Consider the following 22,041-nt stretch of genomic DNA (forward strand, 5'->3'; position numbering starts at 1 on the left):
ATTTGTTTCATTTTCCAAGCCTGTATATGAAAATAAATTTCAAATACTTTTATTAGATTATTTTTCTGTTTAAATATTAAAATGTCGGATATTTTTACACAGCTGTACTTTTACAAGTAATTTTCAAGAAAAAGTAATATTCACATTCTTTGTGACCATTTCATTTATTATGTTAAACCCATTGCTTGTGTTTGTCTTACACAGCAAATAGCAAGAGGAAATGAGAAGCAAGAAATACTTGAATAACTGCTGTCAAACACATTACTTTCAGTGTACTGGTTCAACATACTAATCATTGCATTGCAAAAGCATGTGGAATATCTGATTTCCCTATCCTACCTAAAGGTGACTGGAGTGGAACTCGATAGAAACCCATTAATCATTTCTAATTAGTTGACAACTTTTGCCCATGCCTACCACCTAGATTCAACACTCTGGATCCTACGTGTGCCCAGTGCTTAAATTGCGCCGAAGCCCACCAGAGTCCGGCTCTGGTACTTCTTAATTTTTAAGATAAATTAATATTTCAGGCGGAGCGCACCAGAGCCCTAAATAAGATAAGCTCCGGTACTTCTTTTTATAAAACTGAACCACAATTTCAAGGAAAAAAATTAGAATTCCTAACATTTTAGTTTAACAATAAGCAAACTTTGCAATACTCTATTTCCCTTGAAATACGAACTCATGAGAATATGAGACGTTCAAGTAAAGTCTCCTCACTCACATGCAGAAACTTTTCCCTTTCAGAAGGGCAATAAATTTGGGAGAATTTGTTTAGGAATGCTTAAATTTGTTGCCATGCCATCGTATATAGTGTATTGTTATCGATGGTTAGTTATCTTCCCAGGAAGGAAAATTTGTGTTCTTAAATGTGCGTTAAGTGACAGCGAGTACAATAAGAGTGAAATGCTGAGATAAACTGCTCAAGCACGTCCTATACATCATCTTCCCACAGTACCCACTAATGTAACAAAATACGGGGGGCGAAAAATGTAACCAAGAACTTTACATTCATCCTTAGGAGTATGATACAGGATAATCATATAGTCAGATACAGGATTACCTCTGACCTGCTCTGATCCGCTTGATTGCTATAATTATATCAGCAGAGAGCCGCGATCAAAGAAAACGTTCTGTCTTACCAAGATTCCCCTCATTTTTTTATTCTACCCGCTCATACCCTCATGCCTTCATTCTGTTTCGCCCTGTTTTTAGCATTATCTTAATTTTTATCAGCTATACTTTAAGTGTATTTAATTTTTGTGATGATTTTCCCATACGATCAGAGCTTAAATTAGGCCAGAATTCGATGCTTCTTAGTTTTTTGTAATAAATCATAATTCTAGCCGGAGCGAACCGGAGCCCTAAATAAGAAGGCTGAGGCATTGCATTTATGTAATTGAATAACAATGTCAGTAGAAATTTTATTTTTAGCAATAAAATTATATTAAAAATTTGCTTATTAAATTTTAATTTATCTATTTACATTTAATATTAATTATTTAATTACTTTAATCTGTAATTACTTCAATAAATAATAATTAATTATCTAATAATTATCAATCGAATTATAATTATCTAATAATTATTGATTCAATAACAATTTATAAACATTAATTAAATAGCTATTAATTAATTTGATAATAATTAACTATTTAATTAAAAAATTTTAATGAGCTTAATAGTCATTTTATTTATTTATTTACTCTTGTTCCTCTTTGCTGACAGTCTTCCATAGGGCTCCGGTACTTCTAATTTTAGGAATTAAGCTCTGCAATCATTGTTGCCATTATAGCTTATGAAAAACTGTCTCAATTCGATACACCATATCCTCTTTCTTTCAGATGGTATGACCACCATATGTATCCTAAAAGTATAATCTTTTTTAACAGGCTTTAATGATGTATTGTATTGAAAGGGATCTTAGGTTCATGTCTATACTTTTTAAGGTAACTTTCACATTATATCCATATGAGCTAACACTAGTTTTCCTGTATTAGTTTAAGAGTTGAATAGAATTAATTTCTTCAAACATTAGTTTAAGAGAGTTGAATAAAATTGATATCTTCAAACATTTATGAAACACATTTTTTGTGGCAGAAAAAGGTTTTTTTGTTTCAAAATTATTTTTTTATGAACTGATAGTTTTACATAGTTGTTATGCTCAAAAACTATCTTCATATGCTATTAAAATAGAATTAAGCAGTGGCTACTGTTTAGCATATATTAAATAACATGCTAAAAATTGTTATAAAAATCATATTGTTAAAAAAAAAAGTTGTGGCAGATTTGTGCATAAATAAAAACTACATATTCTGAAGTTTAGCCCCTAAAAAATAGTATACACTTTTATCTTTGTTAAACTACCCAATAAAAATTCTCTCAAAATGTGTAGATATGCTGTATCACTCTATCAAATTTCTTTGGAATATCTTTTTGAAATGTATATAATCATGCTTAAGTTTGAAGCAGTTAAGTTATAAATGTTTGTAAGTAGTTTTTAAGTATCAGTATACCTAATAAGACATTTGCTAGTATCTGTTTGAAATACTGAATGTCCGTACTTTTAACTGCTGTGCTCAAGTCCTGAGGATCCATAAGTAAAATTATATTTTGTAAGCATTTATCAGGTATGTTATCAGTTATTCATAGAAAATTTTAGTAATTTTCTTTTATGATAAAATACATTAAATATTCTTGCTGACAGTGAAGAAGGTACCAAAATAAGTAAATATCAGTTATAATGCAGTGCTGGTGTTCTGCAATCATTGCCATACTATTTATCTAGAAAAGTATGAAAGCAAATGCCACAGTGTTCAAAATGTTATCTACTGTATTTTATTTGTGGAGGAATAAAACTATTGCTTTTAATTTATTAACTTTTAACAATGAATATATTTATGTTAAGTATTATTGATATTCTTTTATAGGTGTTCAACCAGAAAATTGATTCCACTTGCAAACGCATTAGGAAAAGTGAGTTTTCTTTATGCGTAATTGGTATTTATTTAATGTATCAGTTATTACTAGAGTGTGTGATTTTGGTATTGATTATGGAAATTTCTTTAAAATAAAAGGCAAAAATTTCATATTATTACCTCCTCCAGAAAAATTTATAAATCTTAAAATTTTTTAAACTTGCAGTAAACATATACCGCAATAATATGAATTCATACTACCGCAATAATATGAAATGAAAACTGAAAGGTAACATTAGTTGTAGTCTTTGTATTGATTCTTTTCTTCTATCTATAACTTAATAAGATACTGAGATATCCATGTTATTAATAGAATTATTGATGTTTTGAACAGCTGCCTCAGAAATTTTTGTGAATTTAAAGAATCTTATAGGATGTATATATGAATAGCTTAATTGACCTCTGTAAGAAATTATTTATAAAAAATATCATGTTCATCGGTGAATTCATTTTTTGGAATGTTTTAAAAAATGAAATTTAGAGAAGCTTTTTCAGTAATAATTTTGACTTCAAAACTTATGTTGGACTGCTCATGTCTGCAGATGGACAAAATAATCTGCAAATATGCTCATGAGGCTTATTTGTTGTGTTGGATAGCATATGTAGACTCAATTTATTTTAACTCTTCTGTGCTACTGCCGTCAACATTATTTTGTGTCTTTGATGAACTGCACATTTCTTGTTTGTCTAAATAATACATTTTCTCGTATATTCCAAATAACCATCACTGTGGTGCCTAAGAAAACATAATTTAAAATCTTCTCTTGAGTTTTACAAAGGTGATTACTGGAGACATAACTGATGAACTCTATGAGATGTGAGCTAATGCATAGTTTGATCATTCTGAATTCTGTGGCGATTTATCATTTTTGGGCAGAATTCAGAAACAAAAGAAATGGTTTTTTTACAGATTAGAATTTCATTTTCAAAATATTCCTTTAGTAAATTGACACTTGAATCGTCATTCTTGCATTCATTTGGGAAAACAATGCTCCAAATTCCCATATGTTTGTTCAAATAAACAGCTTTTAGTCTAGAATTCTGTCTGTTATTATAGTTGCAGGATAAAGCAACAGTTGGGGTATCTTTTAAGTGCCTTATATATGCACTTTTAACTTTTTCCGGATCCAAAATATGTTTTTGTTTTGGTTAGAATGCAGTTTGAGTATTTTTATTCTATGCCACCAGTGAGATTCACTTTATGCATTGGTAATATAAAATATGGTTTTTAACAAGTATTTTCGGTAAGTTCAAAGGAGATAATCGTATAGCATGCAGAGTTTAATAGTAGGTTTTTCATATTGGAGTAATCTGTTTCACCTTCCTTTAACATGTTGATTATTGCTTGAGAGCAAGTAGATGAATTAATAGCATCTAAAAAATAAAAACCCAACTGCTGTTTCTGAATCACTAGTTTTCAATATGACTTCTAATCTATACCTACCCTCCTTTTTGGTCATGTTTCTTCAGCTACCATTGACTTATAGTTTAGTTGTAGGTGTGAATATGATTTGGATATGCTGGAATTCGGGATTGTTTACTGTCTCAGATCCAGAAATTCCGAATTTGAGAAATTGCACATGGACATAAATCTTCATGCATTGTGTTTGAAGTGGTATGTATCATGCCATCATATGGACAAGTATTCTCTAAGATCAATATTTGTGATTAATTTTTTATTAATGCAGAGGCAGAATCTCGTAAGAGTTTTAGACATGTTAATACATTTAAAAAAAAATTAAATGTGCTTTGAAAGAGCCATATACAGAATGTGCAGATTAAGTGGGGGGGGGGGACTGTTCTGGAAATAACTGTCTTCATCAAATATAGTGATACAACAGATTGGGAGGACAGAGTGATTGTCAGATCAGCTTTCACAGCACCTGATTTATTGCTATCAACCATCAGGTGTGGAACCCGCACACGAGTGTCCACCATGACCATTCACAGATGGCTGATAGAGCAAATTATGTGCTCTTACTGACCGTTACACCACCTTCCATTGATGCCTGCACATTGTCGACCAGATTACAGTGGTGCTTGGCTCGATCAGGTTGAAATGATGCTGACTGGGGACACAGTCTTTAGCGACGAATCCTGCTTCAAACTGTGTTGTGACAATCATCAGACATTTGGAGATTCCCAGAGCAACATGTTGATCCTGCTTTCACTATTGCACACCACATAGGCCCTCAACCGGGAGTTATGGTCTGGGGTGATATTTTTCTTGACAGCTGGACTCCTTTGATCGTCATTAGAGGCACACTTACAACACAGCAGTACGTCGACGACATTCTGAGAACTCTTTTACTACTGTTCCTTTTGCAGTACCCTGACCTTATTTTTCAGCAAGATAATGCTAGACCACATACTGCAAGTGTTGCCATGAACTATCTTACAGCTTGTCAAACACTTCCTTGGCTTACCAGATCTCTCTCCCATCCACCATGCTGGGATATGATGGACAGGTGACTGCATCTACCAGGGAATGTTGTTGACCTAGCCCAACAATTGGAGCAAATTTAGCAAGAAATACCACAAGAGAACCATCTGGGAGCTTTATCAGTCTGTGCCATGCCATGTGGCAGCTTGCATCCAGGCTAGAGGAGGGTCAACACCTTATTTTCTTACTTTGTAACTATGTAACTGAAATAAAGCATTCAATTATTCTGAAATTTTAATAGTTTTCTATTCTCTACATAATCTTCCTATCCACCAATTTTTGTCTTCATCGAACAACCCCTTCTTGGTGCGTAGATTTTTTTTTTTTTTTTTTTTTTTTTTGTTGTTGTTGTTGTTTTGTTTTGTTTGTTTGTTGTTGTTGTTATAGAGTGTATGTGAAAAACTGGTAGACTATACAATAGATGTTTCTGGCATCAAAATTAAGTTTGTCCATATTAAAACAACTTTTTTAAAAGATTGTTAGTACTAATGTGTTACATGTGTTTTCTGTTCACTTGTTAACAATCGAAAAATAAATGTATATTTAGTTTTTGAGAGAGCATATTAAATAAATAAAAACATGTTATTACTGCCATTTAAGAGATTTTTTTCTGATATCAAAATTTTTTTGTTTTATTAGGTACTTCTAACAAAAGGAGATGTAGGTTTCAATTTGGTTGATATAGAAAGTTTTGCTGCTGTTGCTTGGATGGCTCATGAATGTTTATTGAAGCCAGTTTCAAATGTGCATAAAAAGGAACCTAATAAAGCTTCACTTGGAATTGATCAAGGTAAAAAAAGTGTTGAAAACAGTGCAGATTCCATTTGCATGGGATTAGAAAAATTAACATTCCAAAAAAAATCAAACAGTGAATCAAGTGATTCTGCATCAGAAAATACAAATTCAGCTTCCAGTGAGTTGTATTCTGGATATGAAAGCTGCAGTTCCTGTACATCAGACTCAAGTGATAGCAGTTCCAATACATTTGATTCAGATACCTCGGAGGAATCAAATAGTGACTGCTTAGTAAGCTCTTCAGATAGTGATGACGATACTGGAAGTTCATCAGATAGTGATAACGACTCTCATAGTTGTTTACTTGGAAAAGAAAGTATTGGTGAAAGACTCAGATGAGTCGGAATTCTCAGTTGTAAAAATTTTGCTGGAAGGAGCCATGTTAACTGATTTAATTAGCTTAGAATTTCAGCATTAGCTTGCATTTTACAATAGATTTTCTTGTGTAACTGTTTCTGAATCAGTATATTCTGTATTAAAATGCATTATTATTATACATTATTAATCTTGTGATATAAATGATTCTGCATTTATTTTTATAGAAATGGTAAAAATCAACAACTTAATGCATGTGTGATAGTACTTATACTAAAACACTAACATTAAATAAATGCACAAGATATTTTTGAGACTAAAATGGTAATCAGCTTTTTAATCTGGAAGTAAAAATTTCTTTATTTAGAGTGTATAAGCTAACTCCATATCTGTATGTCATATATTCCAGGTGTAATAATTTTGTAAAGAAATTGTCAAATTTCAATCAAGGTATTAATTTCATATAACAAGAATTTATATGAAATTCTACAATAATGTTTAGAATAAATTCTACAATTTTGAGATGGCTTATTTTCTGTGTTACTAAAAAAATGTGCCTTATATTGTGTGTAATGTATTGTAAGCCTAAAGTTATATTTGGAATATAAAAGAATAAAAATGAAATTTTATTATTCTGTTTTTAATCTTTTTCTCGAAACATTTATTACTGTACATACTATAACAAAAGCATATTCATTCATCTTTAAACATACTAGAAATTTTGAAAATGTTTTCTTAGTCTGTTAGCTTCTTCTGCCATCTCTTCTGGTGATCTGTATTTTCCATCCTCTGATTTATCATGTTCTTGAAGCTGAGAATAAGAATAAGAAAATCAAGTACTGGTGATTTCAATAATCCAGAGAATGTTGAGTAATAATTCAGTCTACTGCAGATGTAGTGCTTGGGTTTCAAGGGGGAAAAAATCATTCTGAAAACACAGAAATTCATCTTCCTTTCTCAAAACAGACAAGAAATAAGAACATTGAATACTGCAGTATTTAACATCTTTGGTTAAGGTGATAATTTTTTAGAGTGGAAAAGACAGAAGAATTAAATTTGCTGATGTAATGGATAAATACACACATAGTGATACTTTGGAATAAAATTCAAAATCATTGGCATAAAAATATAAGTTACAAAATTATTCTAAATTCTGTCAAGACAGTGATCTTAATGCGGTGAAGGTGTTCTCTGAATGCTGTTTACCTGATGTGAAATATTCAAAACACTTTTTTTCACTGTCCATATTTAATTTAACTTATTTGGCAATCAGTGGAATAAAATATTCAGAAAAGTATTAACATGCAAGTACATCCATTTATTTTATTGGTGTCCACCAAGTTTCATTTGATTGTTTGTCACATTTGAAAGAAAAAGATTCATGTATATATTGTTATTCAAGAGAGGTAAAAACGTTTTTTACCTGGTGATAAATATCATCATTTCTTTTAAAATCTCCTGGCTTTCGGGGTAAAATATGAACATGGACATGTGGTATGCTTTGTCCAGCATCAGGGCCATCCTAAAATAAAATATAATAGTGTGTAATGTTTATGGTCTGAAATCTTGAAAATATTTTAAGCAGGAAAGTTTTCATACCTGAATTGCTATTGTTGATGAGGAAGCATTGTATTCTGATTCAATCTTTTTCTGTACAAATTGCACATTCATGAACAAATCACTTAGTTCACTCTGAGACAAATCTTCAAAACGTTTGACACACCGAAGTGGTGCCACAAGTACATCTAATTTTGTTAAGAAATTTATATTTGTACAAAAAAAAAAAAAAAATCAAGATTAATTATACATAAAAATACACACAACATTTATCTTAATAACACAATTATATGAATAGTGAGAGTTCCTTGTATCATTTACATATTATATGTATATATTAGTTACATGTTCTTAAATTGGATTATTTAGGTAAAGCCATAGAGGTTAGCTGCCCAAGCTCCATCCTAATTTTACTGATGGCCTCATGGGAGATAGATCTGAAGATCTCATGCTTTTCCCTCTACTATTAACTTCTCAAGAGATATTTTGCCTCTGCAAAATTTGAAATGCCTCTTTGCCACAAGAGAATTACAGTCACTAACGTCCACAAACTTGGAGGCAGTCTTGGAAGCCTCTCAGCCTGAGCTGAATAATATGCCATCCAAGGCAGCTAATTTTTACAGAAACCTAAATCAAACACCTTATAAAAAGTTACTGAGTAGTCCATAAATATATACTACTATTTGTTAGTAAAAAATTTCTCAAAGTAAGAATTTTATGAAAACAGTTGTAGTACTGTTTAATGGGAATGTGATCTTCATATGGTAAATATTTCGACTAATGAAACATTCATGCTGTAGTAAATTAAACACAATATATATTTTATACCTTCATGATCAGAATCTGCCGAGATATTCAATAGCATGTTTGCTGACTTCAATCACAGTTCGGGGTCTATTTCGTATCAAAATTGTTATTAATTTAAGGAGTAATTACAAAATAATGGATCCAAATAAATAAATATTTCCGAATAAAACAACAAATACTCCGAATAAAACAGATACAAATTATTTAATACATAGTTGGTCCTATAAAAACGATGCATATATGTGATTTTTTCAAGTTTCAAGATTTTAACTTAAAGGGTAATGAATAGTTGAAATACAATATAACTCTCCTTCCTGTACTGCAGGGGGGGGGGGGAAGTTTCGTACTTTGAGAAATTGTAATTGGAAGTACACATCAAGGAAAGAAGAATAAATTTAAGGAAATAAAACCTGTAATCATATTTTTTTTTAACATTCTAAATAAATGCTGTATTATTATTCCAAATTTTAGCATAGCATGGCATCAATAAATGATAAATAATTAAATATGTTACATTTTTATAGCAGACTCTAACAAACAATTCAGTAATAAATAAAATAAAAAGATAAAAGGAATCAAAATACAAAAGTACTGAAATTTTCTTCATTTAATCATAGAACATTCAAATTGCTTTTTGTGAATAAGAGCACAAAGGTAAGCTCAGTGCCAATTTATAAAAAAAAAATTCAAATATTGTTGGTACAGAACAGCATCATGTTTCATGCATTAATATTTTAGATTAATATTAATGCATGAACCAACAAATGGGATAAAGAGTTTTTGTAAGTGGTTCAGAAGGATTTGTGAAGATTTGATCTCACTTTTCTATTTTTGAGATGAATGATCAGATTACATGTACTTTAGTTGTAAGAGTTTATCATCAACATGATTGGTATAAATGTTTTTGTTTATGATGACTACCCAACCACATTTGTCAGCTTTTGAAATTATAATATCTGGGTTAGAATGAATTTCACACAATGTAGCTTTTCCTCTTGTGTTTTGATTAGGGTTTAAAGGTTCATTCTTTAACTTTACATTATGGATGCTACAATCCCTAATCATTTCTTTTTATATAAAAATTTACTAAATCAGACCTAAAATCTTTGGAATTGAAAGTTTTGAGGTTTGTGAAAAGTTAAAATTGCATTTCAAAATTCTTTTTTGATCTGATAAGCTATTAACGTTAGAAATACTTACAACTGGATTAAGCATTTACAATTGGAAGATTTTTTTTTTTTTTTTTTTTTTTTTTTTTGAAATACTTAAATGGGAAGACTGTGAAAAGAAGTTTTGGGATTTAAAAGTAAGGGATTTTAATTGCATTCTCATTTCTATACCAGGACTTCAATGGCTGCGAATCTGCAAACTTTATACAGTCAAAAGTTGTTAATTCGGACACCCATAATCCGGACCTCAAAGCTACAAACTTTCTGCGCATGCATCGCTTTGACGCATGCGCTAAGACCTTTACGGCTGCGAATATGCGTGTGCGCAAAATACGTTTACGAATGCGCGTTTAATGTATAACAGACGGTATAAGCTAAGCTAAAATTATCTAATTCAGTTAATGTTGCAGATTGCGTTGTTCCTTAATCTTCAAATTGGATTCGGCTTATTATTTTTTGCAGACTGTCAGAGCAATTTTATTAAAGTAAGCTTGAACTTTTGATTATGTCAAATAGAATTTCTGATACATATTTACTAATATGTAAAGGATCTACAAAGCGAAAGTATGTTTCGAAGTCCATTAAACAAAAAGTGGAATAAACTTTGTTTATCTTTAACGTCGCGCGCGCAATTAATTGGAAGTTGATCTGTCAGCACTATCCTTATCTTCACGGCAGATGCTTTTATTTTATTTGGCTTATAATTCCTTACTAAATGTAGTATTTCATCTCTATGTACTCCGTCTTTGATATGATTTAAATCAAATTCCTCGTCATTATAATTCACTTCCGATAGCGAAGAAAGTGACGGAGGTTATTGAAAACGAAAAAAATTTCGATTGACAAATTAGTCGGTATTCTCGACACAGCAATTATAGGACTTGAACAGCGGAACCTTGTAACTGAACAAGAAATTATGTCTGTTTATAGAATTAAAAAGAATGTATTATCACATAAAAAAACGAAGCACCTTATTACATTGAAAGAAATGGTTAATAAAGTAAACAAATAAATATTAAGCTTTTGTTTTTTTGTAAATTTTGATACCCTTTAAATCATAATTGTTCTTTATTTCATAAAATACGGTTTCATATTTTTAATTTTATAATTTCTGCATGCCATCTTACCAGATTTAAACTGTTGATCTATAATCCGGAATTGCCGAAGTCCCGGCGAGTCCGGATTAATGACTTTTGACTGTACCAGAAACTTTCATCTATTTACCTTCCATCACACTTCAGATCGCACTTAACAGAAGTTAGATTTATTTTATTTCTTCATTTTGAACACTTCAAGTTTGCTCCTTCAAGTCAACATTTGATCAAGAACTAAATTACATAAAAAAGTTGCTAATAACAACTACTCTTGAAAGCAGTTGCTACTAATGGAAGCTCTTCCCTTAACATAATTGACCAAGCATTAAAAAATTCTCATCACAATAAAAAGCATTGTTTCAAGAAATTATATGAATTATGTTGTCATTCCTTTCTTTTCATCAATGAACTATAAAATAATTTGCATGCATTTTATAGAAATTAAAATTTTTGGATTGTTTTCTCTTCTATCAAAAAACTTCACAGTTCCATACTTACAAACCACATTCCCAACATGAACTCCTAGATTATATACCAGTGTGTTTTGATTTGCATATACACTAGGATATCTCTTAAATTTCCTGCTAAAGATGAGATGTATGTTAGGAAAGAAGAATAAATCCTTTGTTGGTCAGAAAATCAGATTTAAAATTTTTTTGCAGCCAAAATTATTTTTAAAAAAACACCTAATGGTGAATTAGATTTTCTAGGTGTTTCACATTCATAAAAATCTTTCAGTTCCAGTTGACGATCCCAATACCAATGTGCCTTTACTCTCAACTTTTCAGGAAATTATTTCATAACTGTTTTCATTTTTCATCAATTTCAGTAACTTGCCTCCCTTCTTTTCATTGTAATCACCTGAGTTGAAGCTTCTCTCTCGTTCTATAACTGAAGAAGGCGGCTCTGTAGTTAAACCTTAGAAATTAGTTCTGCAAATTTATGAATATTATGTTAGTTCTTGTTGCCTTAGCATCTCCAGTAATTATAGCAAGGTTTGGCATTTATTAAAATACAGTTTATGCAAGTTGGAGTGGTCTACGATCTATTACGTTTTATCAGATTATGAAGCCTGTTCTTAAATCTAACAGAAGGAACTGGCTCTTACTATTGGCCATTTTAATTTCTAAAGTCGCTTTTGTATGTCGATAAGTGCGAAGACTTACTCTTTTTAACGATTTTCCCTTTTTTCATTTTTCTTTGCTTTTGCCAGAATTTAAATTTAATAACTTTTCCCCTTTCAAAGAACAGTTTTCCCATCAAGATATCAGTCACTTTCTTTACCAATATTACTTGGCGGGATTAAAAATCGCCAAGAGTAACCTGTTTGCAAATTCCTAAGTCCGCTTTTTTCATAACCTAAAAACATGTAATAGGTCACTTTTCATAAGATTTTCAGCATAGTAAGTACAATTGTTTTATATACATTTTTTTTTTTTTTTTTTTTTTCCAATTTTAATTACATTACATTCTTAACCAAAGAAATTACTTTGTTATAGGAAAATATTTATTTTTATCTTTATTCTATACTTAATATCTGGGGTCATGAAAAAATATCAATAATAAGAAAGGGTCATGAATGAAGAAAGATTAAGAAATGCTGAAAGGATACGGCCTGGCAGTACTGGCTTTTTGTTGACAAATGACATAGAATGTTTTGTCTTATAAAATATCTGCTCTGGTGAAAGGTTAAAGCTTCCAAACATATACATCTCAGGAGTTGCTGAAAAAATAAGTGGAGATTAATTTCACTTAAATATCTGAGTTTTAATTAGCACCATTTAAAGAAGCTTTTTAATCTATTTCATGCACATTCTCATAAAAAAAAAGTCTTAAGTATTTCCTTCAAAGTAATGTACAGATACCATTTCATTATTCCACAAAATAGAATAAATCTAGAATATTATGTTTGATGAAATTTCTGGTAGCCTAGCCTTTTGAAAAATATTTGCTTTCAATAAATATTTAGCAAGCATTTCAAAAATTAAGAAATGTAATGTAATTACTTTTTTTATTTTATTAAAAAGGGTGGTTTATTGATTAATAAATATAAATCTTATCCATTCATAACATCTTACAGGAGTATGTACTGCAAGCAATAATGCTTTGATTGTCAATGATGAAGGATTAAATAAAATTTCACTTCATATACAGAAAATAAATATTAACCTACCAATAAAATTTTTTAAAAAATTCTCACAAAATTTTTACATAAAACAATACTGTTTTCCATATGCATTCGACATTAATAATATTTTGGGCATCTGAGATATCAATAATTAATAATTATACTTTTTAGAAAGAGAGACTATTACATTCTTTGCACTCAGGAAAAAAGATTCTTCCATACAATTCCTCTCGTCTGTGCATCCATACTGGCATCTCTGAGCGAATTTTTTTAATATATGCAGGCTTTATTTCAGCAAATGCTATTCCTATGCCTTCGCTGCAAGAGGCAATGACACAACCCCAAGGATCAACAACCTATTACAAAAAAATTTCGCACATTAATCAGTATTAACAATACTAAAATAGCAAAATATGTCAGTAGAAAGTAACAAATATGAAGCGCAGTAAAACTCAAAATATCCAAGCTCACAGGAGTCCAAATGCATGATTGAGAAATCTGAATTATTGTAGCTTTTTTATATAAGCCAAATTCTTATTTACTATATATAACGGGGAATTTTTTAGTCTAATCTATTAATTTACTAGCGGGCAAGCCCGCCAGCTGAGCGGGCTGAAGCCCGCTGTTATTGGCCTTTATTCGCAAGTTGGACAGCCCGTTCGCCGGGATCGAAAGTTGGAGCGAACTACCAGTGTTCAGCGGTTTTGCGCTTGCTGCTCCCGCTTTATTCACATATGCATCCTGAAGACACTGCATACACGATACACATGCCGAAAATCACGAAAACACTCATGCAGCCAGCCCGCTCGCCGGAATTCGAAAGTTGGACCGAACTACCAGTGTTCAGCGGTTTTTCGTGGGCTGCGCCCGCTTTGGTCACATATGCATTCAGAAGATACTGCTTACTAGATACGCATGCGGAAAATCACGAAAAAACCCATGGAGCCAGCCCATACGATTGGATTCGAAATTTGGTCCGAACTACCAGTGTTCTCCACCCACTTTATTCACGTATGCATCCACAAGATACTTCATAAACGTTACACATCCGGAAAATCACGAAAACATTCATACAGGCAGCCCATTACCTGGTATTCGAAAGTTTGACCAAACTACCAGTGTTCAACGGTTTTGTGCGGGCTGCGTCTGCCTTATTCATAAATGAATCCATAAGGTACTGCATATACATTACACATGAGTAAAATCACGTGAACACCCATGGTGCCGGCCTGTTCGTCTGGATTCGAAAATTGGACTGAACTGCCAGCGTTCAGCGGTTTTGGGCGGGCTGCGCCCGCTTTATTCGCTTATGCATACAGGACATACCGCATACACAATACACATGACTAAAATCACGAAAAAATCTATGGAGGCATTCCGTTCAGCGGGATTCCAAAGTTGGACCGAACTACCAGTGTACATCGATTTTACCTGGGCTGCTCCCGCCTTATTAACATATGCATGCATAAGATACTGCATACACGTTACACATGCAGAAAATCACGAAAATACTCATGCAGCCAGCCCGTGTTCGCCGGTATTCGAAAGTTGGACCAAACTACCAGTGTTCACATGTTTTGATTGGGCTGCGCCCGCTTTATCCACGTATGCATCCAGAAGATACTGCATACACTATACACAACCGGAAAATCACGAAAACACCCATGCAGCCAGCCCGTTCGCCGGGATTCGAAACTTGACCTAACTACCAGTGTTTAGTGACTTTACCGCTCACCCGCTAAATGGGCCGTTGTAGAAAGTGTAATCGCGTAAATTTTCGCATTTATTATTCAAACAGTAGATTCGTTATTAAAATTCTTTTTACTTTATAAACTTCAATATGATCACACGCAAAACTGTATCAATATATACATTAATGAAATTAATAATTCATAATTAATTATAATAAGAAAGGTTTTCCTATACCATCTCCAAGAAAAAACATATTCAATTTAAATCCCTGAACGAAAAGAATTTTTTTTTTTTTAGTGAAAATTTAAATTAGTAGTTTACATAGTAATTTCAACTTCTTCTTTAAATGTCTGCATAGAAAATTTTTTGAAATAACGTGGGAATTATCCTAACCTGAAAAAAAAAAAAAAAATATCATAAAGCAGCTGTTTATTTAAAATACTGTAGAACTTCAAGAACGTCATCATTTAAATTTAATGTAATATAATAACTTTTATTCAATATCAATAAAAGAATTAACGTGACAATCATCCTAACCTGAAATTAAAAAAAAATTGTCAAAAGCAGCTGTTTATTTAAAATGCCTACATTAACGAAATATTTTTAAAATACAGTTAGGTAACATGCAATCGCGTGCTTTATTCAACTTTAGAATATAACCTTGATTTGTATCTGCGGCGATTCAAGAAACTGTTGCAATCGGAAAAATGAGCCCGAAAATTAGCGTTTTCACAGTTTTTAATTAATATCTCAGCTGATGAACGTCCTACGAAGATGAGAATGGTATCATTGGATTCGTAGAATTTTTTGGAATCCGCAGACACCTGCCTCGAATTCCAACTCAGCGCCGTTCCATAGATATTTAAGAAAAAAGAAATTGACACGTGACCTTTCGCCAGCACAAATCTCGAGCGGAAGCAATTGTCAATCCCCCGGCGCTTTCGAAAAAGCAATTTTATCTCAGCTAATTCCGAGACGGTTGCCACTCCGAAAAATGAAATAACGTTTTCGCAGTTTTTAATTAATAACTCCGCCGATTATTGTCGCACGAAGATGAAACCGGTATTGATGGATTCGTTGATTTTTTTTGAATACGGGGATATGCGTTTCGAATCGCAACTCGGAGCCGTTCCGGAGATATTCGAGAAAAACGATTTTGGCACGCGGCCAAATCCCTAAAACAGGGAACATCCGTGAAAAAAGTGCAAAACGTAGGGAAATGTAGGGGAAAAATCAGTTTTTAATTAATATCTCGGCTAATTAAAGTCGCACGAAGATGCCGATGGTCAATCCGGCGAGCCACGGGCATTCCGCATCCAACGGTACCTTCCGCTAAGCTCTACACCCAGCCGTTCCGGAGGAGATGATGTTACAAACACACAAACAAACAGACAGAGGCACACAGATTTTAATAGTATAGACTAGCGGGCTGAAGCCCGCTTATCATTGTTCGTTTTTAAAAGATATCCTATGTTAAATTTGGCCGGTATTGAAAAGTTGAACCGAACTACCATTTTTTAGCGGCATTCCGCGGGCTTCCCCCGCTTTTTTCACCTATGCATCCAGAAGTTACCGCATACACTATACATATGCGGAAAATCACGAAAACACCCATGCTTCCAGCCCTTTCGCGGGTATTCGAAATTTGGACCGAAATACCAGTGTTCAGCGCTTTTGGGCGGGAGCCCGCCCAAAACAGTGTTCACGTCTGCATGCAAAAGATACTGCGTACACCGTACACATGCGTAAAATCACGAAAACACCCCTCCAGCCAGCCCGCTGCCGATTCGAAAGTTGGACCGAAATACAATTTTTCAGCGATTTTGCGCGTGCTGTGCCCGCTTTATTCACGTATGCATGCTGAAGATGGTGCATAAACGATACACATGCGTAAAATCACGAAAACAAACATGGAGCCTGCCTGTTCGCCGGTATTCGAAAGTTGGACCGAATTACCAGTGTTATGTGGCTTTGCGCGGGCTCTGCCCGCTTTATTCACATATACACCCAGAAGATACTCCATACACTATACACATGCGTAAAATCACGAAAACACCCATGGAGCCAGCCAGTTCGTCGGGATTCGAAATTACCGCATTACCAGTATTCTGTGCCCGCTTTATTCACGTATGCATCCATGAGATACTTTATAAACGATACACATGCGAACAATCACGAAAACACCCATGCAGCCAGCCCGCTCGCCGAGATTCGAAAGTTTGAGCGAACTACCAGTGTTCAGCGGTTTTACCCGGTATCCGCGCGCTGTATTCACGTATGCATCCAAATTTTATATACAGTACCCCGGAATTCGAAAGTAGGACCGAAATACCAGTGTTCAGCGATTTTGTGGAGCGGGCTGCGCCCGCTTTATACACATAAGCATGGAGAGGATACTGCATAAACGATACACATGAGTTAAAGCAAGAAAACACCCGGGGAGCCAGCTCGTTCGCCGACACCGAAAGTTGGATCGAACTACCAGCGTTAAGAGGTTTTGAGCAGGCTGCGCCCACTTTTATCACATATGCATCCAGAAATCACTTTATACACTATACACATGCGGAAAATCAGGAAAACACCCATGCAGCCAGCCCGCTCGCAGAGATTCGAATGTTTGACCGAACTACCAGTGTTCAGCGGTTTTACCCGGTATCCGCGCGCTGTATTCACGTATGCGACCAAATTTTATGTACAGTACCCCGGAATTCGAAAGTTGGACCGAACTACCAGTGTTCTGTAGTTTTGCGCGGGCTGCTCCCGCTTTATTCAAGTATGCATGCAGAAGATACCGCATACACGTTACACATGCGAAAAATCCCGAAAACACACATTGAGCCAACGCGGTCGCTTGGATTCGAAAGTTGGACCGAACTACCAGTAATCAGAGGTTTTGAGCGAATTTCGGCCGCTTTATTCACTTATGCATCCAGAAGATGCTGCGTACACGAGGCACATGCGTAAAATCACGCAAACACCCATGGACCCAGCCCGTTCGCCGGGATTCGAAATTAGGACCGAACTACCAGAGTTCAGCTTTATTCATTTATGCATCCAGAAGACACTGCATACACAACAGATATGCGTAAAATCACAAAAAACATGAGTGTAGCCTGCCTGCTCACCGGGATTCGAAAGTTACCGTATACCATCTCAAAGGAGCAAAGAAAAATCTTTAATCTAAAAAAAAAAAAAAAAAGTGTGAATTTAATTTTTATTGGTGCGAACTTATTTAAAATATCATTTGCATTAAAAGATAATATCTAAATTAAGTGCACGTATCTAATAACATAAAAAAACATATTATTCCAAAAAATCAAATTTATTATTAAAAAAATAACAACATATTTTTAAAAAATAGCTTTTTCAGATTTTTTAATTAATATCCCAGCTGATTAAAGTTGTACAACTTCAAGAACGTCATCATTTAAATTTAATGTAATATAATAACTTTTATTCAATATCAATAAAAGAATTAACGTGACAATCATCCTAACCTGAAATTAAAAAAAAATTGTGAAAAGCAGCTGTTTATTTAAAATGCCTACATTAACGAAATATTTTTAAAATACAGTTAGGTAACATGCAATCGCGTGCTTTATTCAACTTTAGAATATAACCTTGATTTGTATCTGCGGCGATTCAAGAAACTGTTGCAATCGGAAAAATGAGCCCGAAAATTAGCGTTTTCACAGTTTTTAATTAATATCTCAGCTGATTAACGTCCTACGAAGATGAGAATGGTATCATTGGATTCGTAGAATTTTTTGGAATCCGCAGACACCTGCCTCGAATTCCAACTCAGCGCCGTTCCATAGATATTTAAGAAAAAAGAAATTGACACGTAACCTTTCGCCAGCACAAATCTCGAGCGGAAGCAATTGTCATCCCCCCGGCGCTTTCGAAAAAGCAATTTTATCTCAGCTAATTCCGAGACGGTTGCCACTCCGAAAAATGAAATAACGTTTTCGCAGTTTTTAATTAATAACTCCGCCGATTATTGTCGTACGAAGATGGGACCGGTATCGATGGATTCGTTGATTTTTTTCGAATACGGGGATATGCGTTTCGAATCGCAACTCGGAGCCGTTCCGCAGATATTCGAGAAAAACGAATTTGGCACTCGGCCAAATCCCTAAAATAGGGGAAACCCGTGAAAGAAAGTGCAAAACGTAGGGAAATGTAGGGAGAAAATCAGTTTTTAATTAATATCTCGGCTAATTAAAGTCGCACGAAGATGCCGATGGTCAATATGGCGAGCCACGGGAATTCTGAATCCAACGGTACCTTCCGCTAAGCTCTACACCCAGCCGTTCCCGAGGAGATGATGTTACAAACACACAAACAGACAGAGGCACACAGATTTTAATAGTATAGATTTTTGTTTACATTATTTATTATATGCCAAGAAAGACTATTATATTAAAAATAAGACATTTTTATTGTTGTAAAATAATACACAAAATACATCATTCTCAATAAATTAAAGAATGAAATTAGATTTCTTATCTCTTTACTAAAAAATCCTGACTATAAACACAAAACTTCTTTTTGTAAAAGGGCCATAGGCATCATTATTTAGCTTACTTTTACAAAAACAGCACTCATAGCCAAGCCTTAACTTGAAGATAAACAAAATAACCTATAGCTGAACCCCGCTATAACGAACTTTGAGGCACCAGAACTTTGGTTCGCTATATGCGATCCAATAAGAAAAATGGATTACATAATAAAACGTGTAAAAATTGAATGATGAATAAAAAAAAAATTTTTGTAATATAAAGACTGTCACATCTAACTAAATAATAAACACATAACTAACTGAATAATAACTCTAATTTAAAAAAATCATATTAAGATTTAATTACAATTATTACTATGCAAATTTATTAAATTTTTTTGTTGTTTCCCAGTTTCATATGTTTAATAAAGTAAATAATAATGTTTACGTGTATAATAATTTTACACGAAAAATTATTTGCCATAAATATATTTCTGATTCTTCCCTCAAATTATCCATTTATAACTATGAGTAATTATTTTATCAATAATAATAAAAAAGTAGTAAAAATGAATTACTGGCATTATGCAGATTGAAGGAAATTTACATTTATTGTTTCAAAGCAGAGAACCAGTAACATTTATAAAGAAAATCATGTGATGCAAAAGGCCTAAAAATGCAAAATCCTTATTCAAAGGACATAATTTGAAGAACATTTACACTCAAACCGATAAGGATTTAAAAATTTCATTCCTTAAAAGTCTAATCAGCTGGATACCTGAAATTCATATGATTCATTACTTCTTTCATAAGCAAAAATTTCTAAATTTCCATCATAGCATCAGACTTGCATAGAGCTTTGTCTGACAATTTAATCAAAGAATTTGAATGGATTCGGAGAACTTCAAATTCTTTGGTTCAGTGGTCAATAATACCCTATGGCAGAGGTGGGGAACCTATTTATCATGATAGGCCACATTTGAACTAAGCAGTGATAAAGGAGGCCGCATATAAGTTGATATACCTATAAATGCGACTTTTGTGAAATTATTACAGTTTCGGTAAAGTTTTATTACTTTACTGCATTAAGATTTGGCTTGGTTTATTTAATTATGGCAAAGCACACTAGGGCTATCTGCCTAAGGGATGCCTTCGTGGAAGACTTTCTAGGGAAAACTGGCTCGTATACATGTTACACATGGGGAAAACCATGAAAACGCCCATGCAGCCAGCCTATTCACGGGATTCGAACCTCGGACTGAACTACCAGTATTCAGAGACTTTACTGCGCATTATATAGAAATAATACAAAAAACATTAAGTCATTTATTAAAATACAAATTTACAATATAAAATATGTTTGTATTCACATAAAGCTAATAACTTATTATATAACTTAACTAATAATATTAGTCTTTAATATTTTTTAATAAACAACTACATATATTTAAATACTGTTTCAAATAAAAATAATAAAGTAGAAGAATTTTTCAATAAATTTATTACAATACACAGAAAACCAATAGACAAGTAGTTATGCTAAGTTATAAAAACCAACATAGCAACAGTATGTAAAACACAGTATGTAAAACAATGTTCAAGATCTGATAGAAAATTTAATTTAGTGGGATATTTGCATTTTTACTTGCCTGAAAGTAATTGAATAATTGGGTCAAGCTTTGGATTTAGATGAATATGGATCAATCTAAAACTAAGAACAAAACAGAAGAATTTCTATTGTTGGACATTGGAAAACTGAAAAGTATGCCAGAATGGCAATAATTTCAGACTAGGAAAGACTGATAGAACTGCAATACTGCAGCATTCTAATTCATACTATGCTCAACAGATGGCAGAACTTTATTTAATTCTATTATTTTTAAATCTAGAAGAGCTAGACGCTGAACAAGAAACTCATGAAGGCCACACGTTTCCCACCCCTACGGTGTCCTAAGATATGCTTATTGTGTCTTCATTTTCCTAAAATTGAGTACACATACAGAGTGTACTTACAGAGCCTTTGTTTAGAGCACAAAAAGTGGAAATAAAAAATAAAGATCATGAAGAAAAATAACATAAAACTGTTTTCCTTTATGGATTGAATGTGGACTCTAACATACCAAGTATGGATGATTTTAAGGATTAGCAAATCTTTCATTTAAATTAGCTGAAATTCTGGAAAAAATATGAAAATACAAAATGCAGTTTAAAATATGCATATAATTCATTACACATACCTGATTTTCATTTCTATGGAGGTTTGATATAGCAGTATAAAATAACATTAAGTGTGTAGAAAGTTATAGAAGACCAAAAGATTTATTCATTACAGTGAGCTTCTACTGTATTACCTACTAATTTTAACAGATTGTATATTTGCCAAAGCCTTTATGCCCCACATTCATATAAATTAATAAACTTTTTACAAAATATGTGCACCAATATATTATTACATTATTTAAATAAAATAAAAAATTAAAAGCAGGTAATTATATTAATAGTGAGCTTAATTTTACCCATCCTAAAAAGCAGGGCTGTGGAGACAGAGTCATGGAGTCGGAA

General features: G+C 33.0%; 2 protein-coding genes across 7 annotated transcripts in view; one reads left to right on the top strand and one right to left on the bottom strand.

Annotated features, from left to right (window-relative positions):
* The window catches only part of LOC118192695 (protein SHQ1 homolog), a 64,957-nt gene extending 57,794 nt beyond the window's left edge, over positions 1–7,163 (top strand). For both annotated transcript variants that reach the window (XM_035363691.2, XM_035363692.2), the window contains 2 exons: positions 2,931–2,976; positions 6,061–7,163. In XM_035363691.2, the coding sequence (XP_035219582.1) occupies positions 2,931–2,976; positions 6,061–6,555 (541 nt within the window). In that variant the 3' untranslated portion in view covers positions 6,556–7,163. The remainder of the gene's footprint in view (positions 1–2,930; positions 2,977–6,060) is intronic.
* NitFhit (ntrilase and fragile histidine triad fusion protein NitFhit) overlaps positions 7,137–22,041 on the bottom strand; it is a 78,180-nt gene continuing 63,275 nt past the window's right edge. For 3 of the 5 annotated variants that reach the window (XM_085824337.1, XM_035363695.2, XM_035363696.2), the window contains 5 exons: positions 13,474–13,642; positions 12,771–12,881; positions 8,131–8,276; positions 7,955–8,053; positions 7,137–7,342 (listed from right to left, as the gene is read on the bottom strand). In XM_085824337.1, the coding sequence (XP_085680463.1) occupies positions 7,244–7,342; positions 7,955–8,053; positions 8,131–8,276; positions 12,771–12,881; positions 13,474–13,642 (624 nt within the window). In that variant the 3' untranslated portion in view covers positions 7,137–7,243. Of the gene's footprint in view, positions 7,460–7,954; positions 8,054–8,130; positions 8,277–12,770; positions 12,882–13,473; positions 13,643–22,041 lie in introns of all 5 variants that reach the window. The other 2 variants (XM_035363694.2, XM_035363697.2) reach the window with 2 other exon arrangements.

The sequence above is a fragment of the Stegodyphus dumicola genome, chromosome 1, assembly GCF_044657685.1.
Source record: "Stegodyphus dumicola isolate Sdum_Otavi_A_Nest chromosome 1, ASM4465768v1".
Lineage (NCBI taxonomy): Eukaryota > Metazoa > Arthropoda > Arachnida > Araneae > Eresidae > Stegodyphus > Stegodyphus dumicola.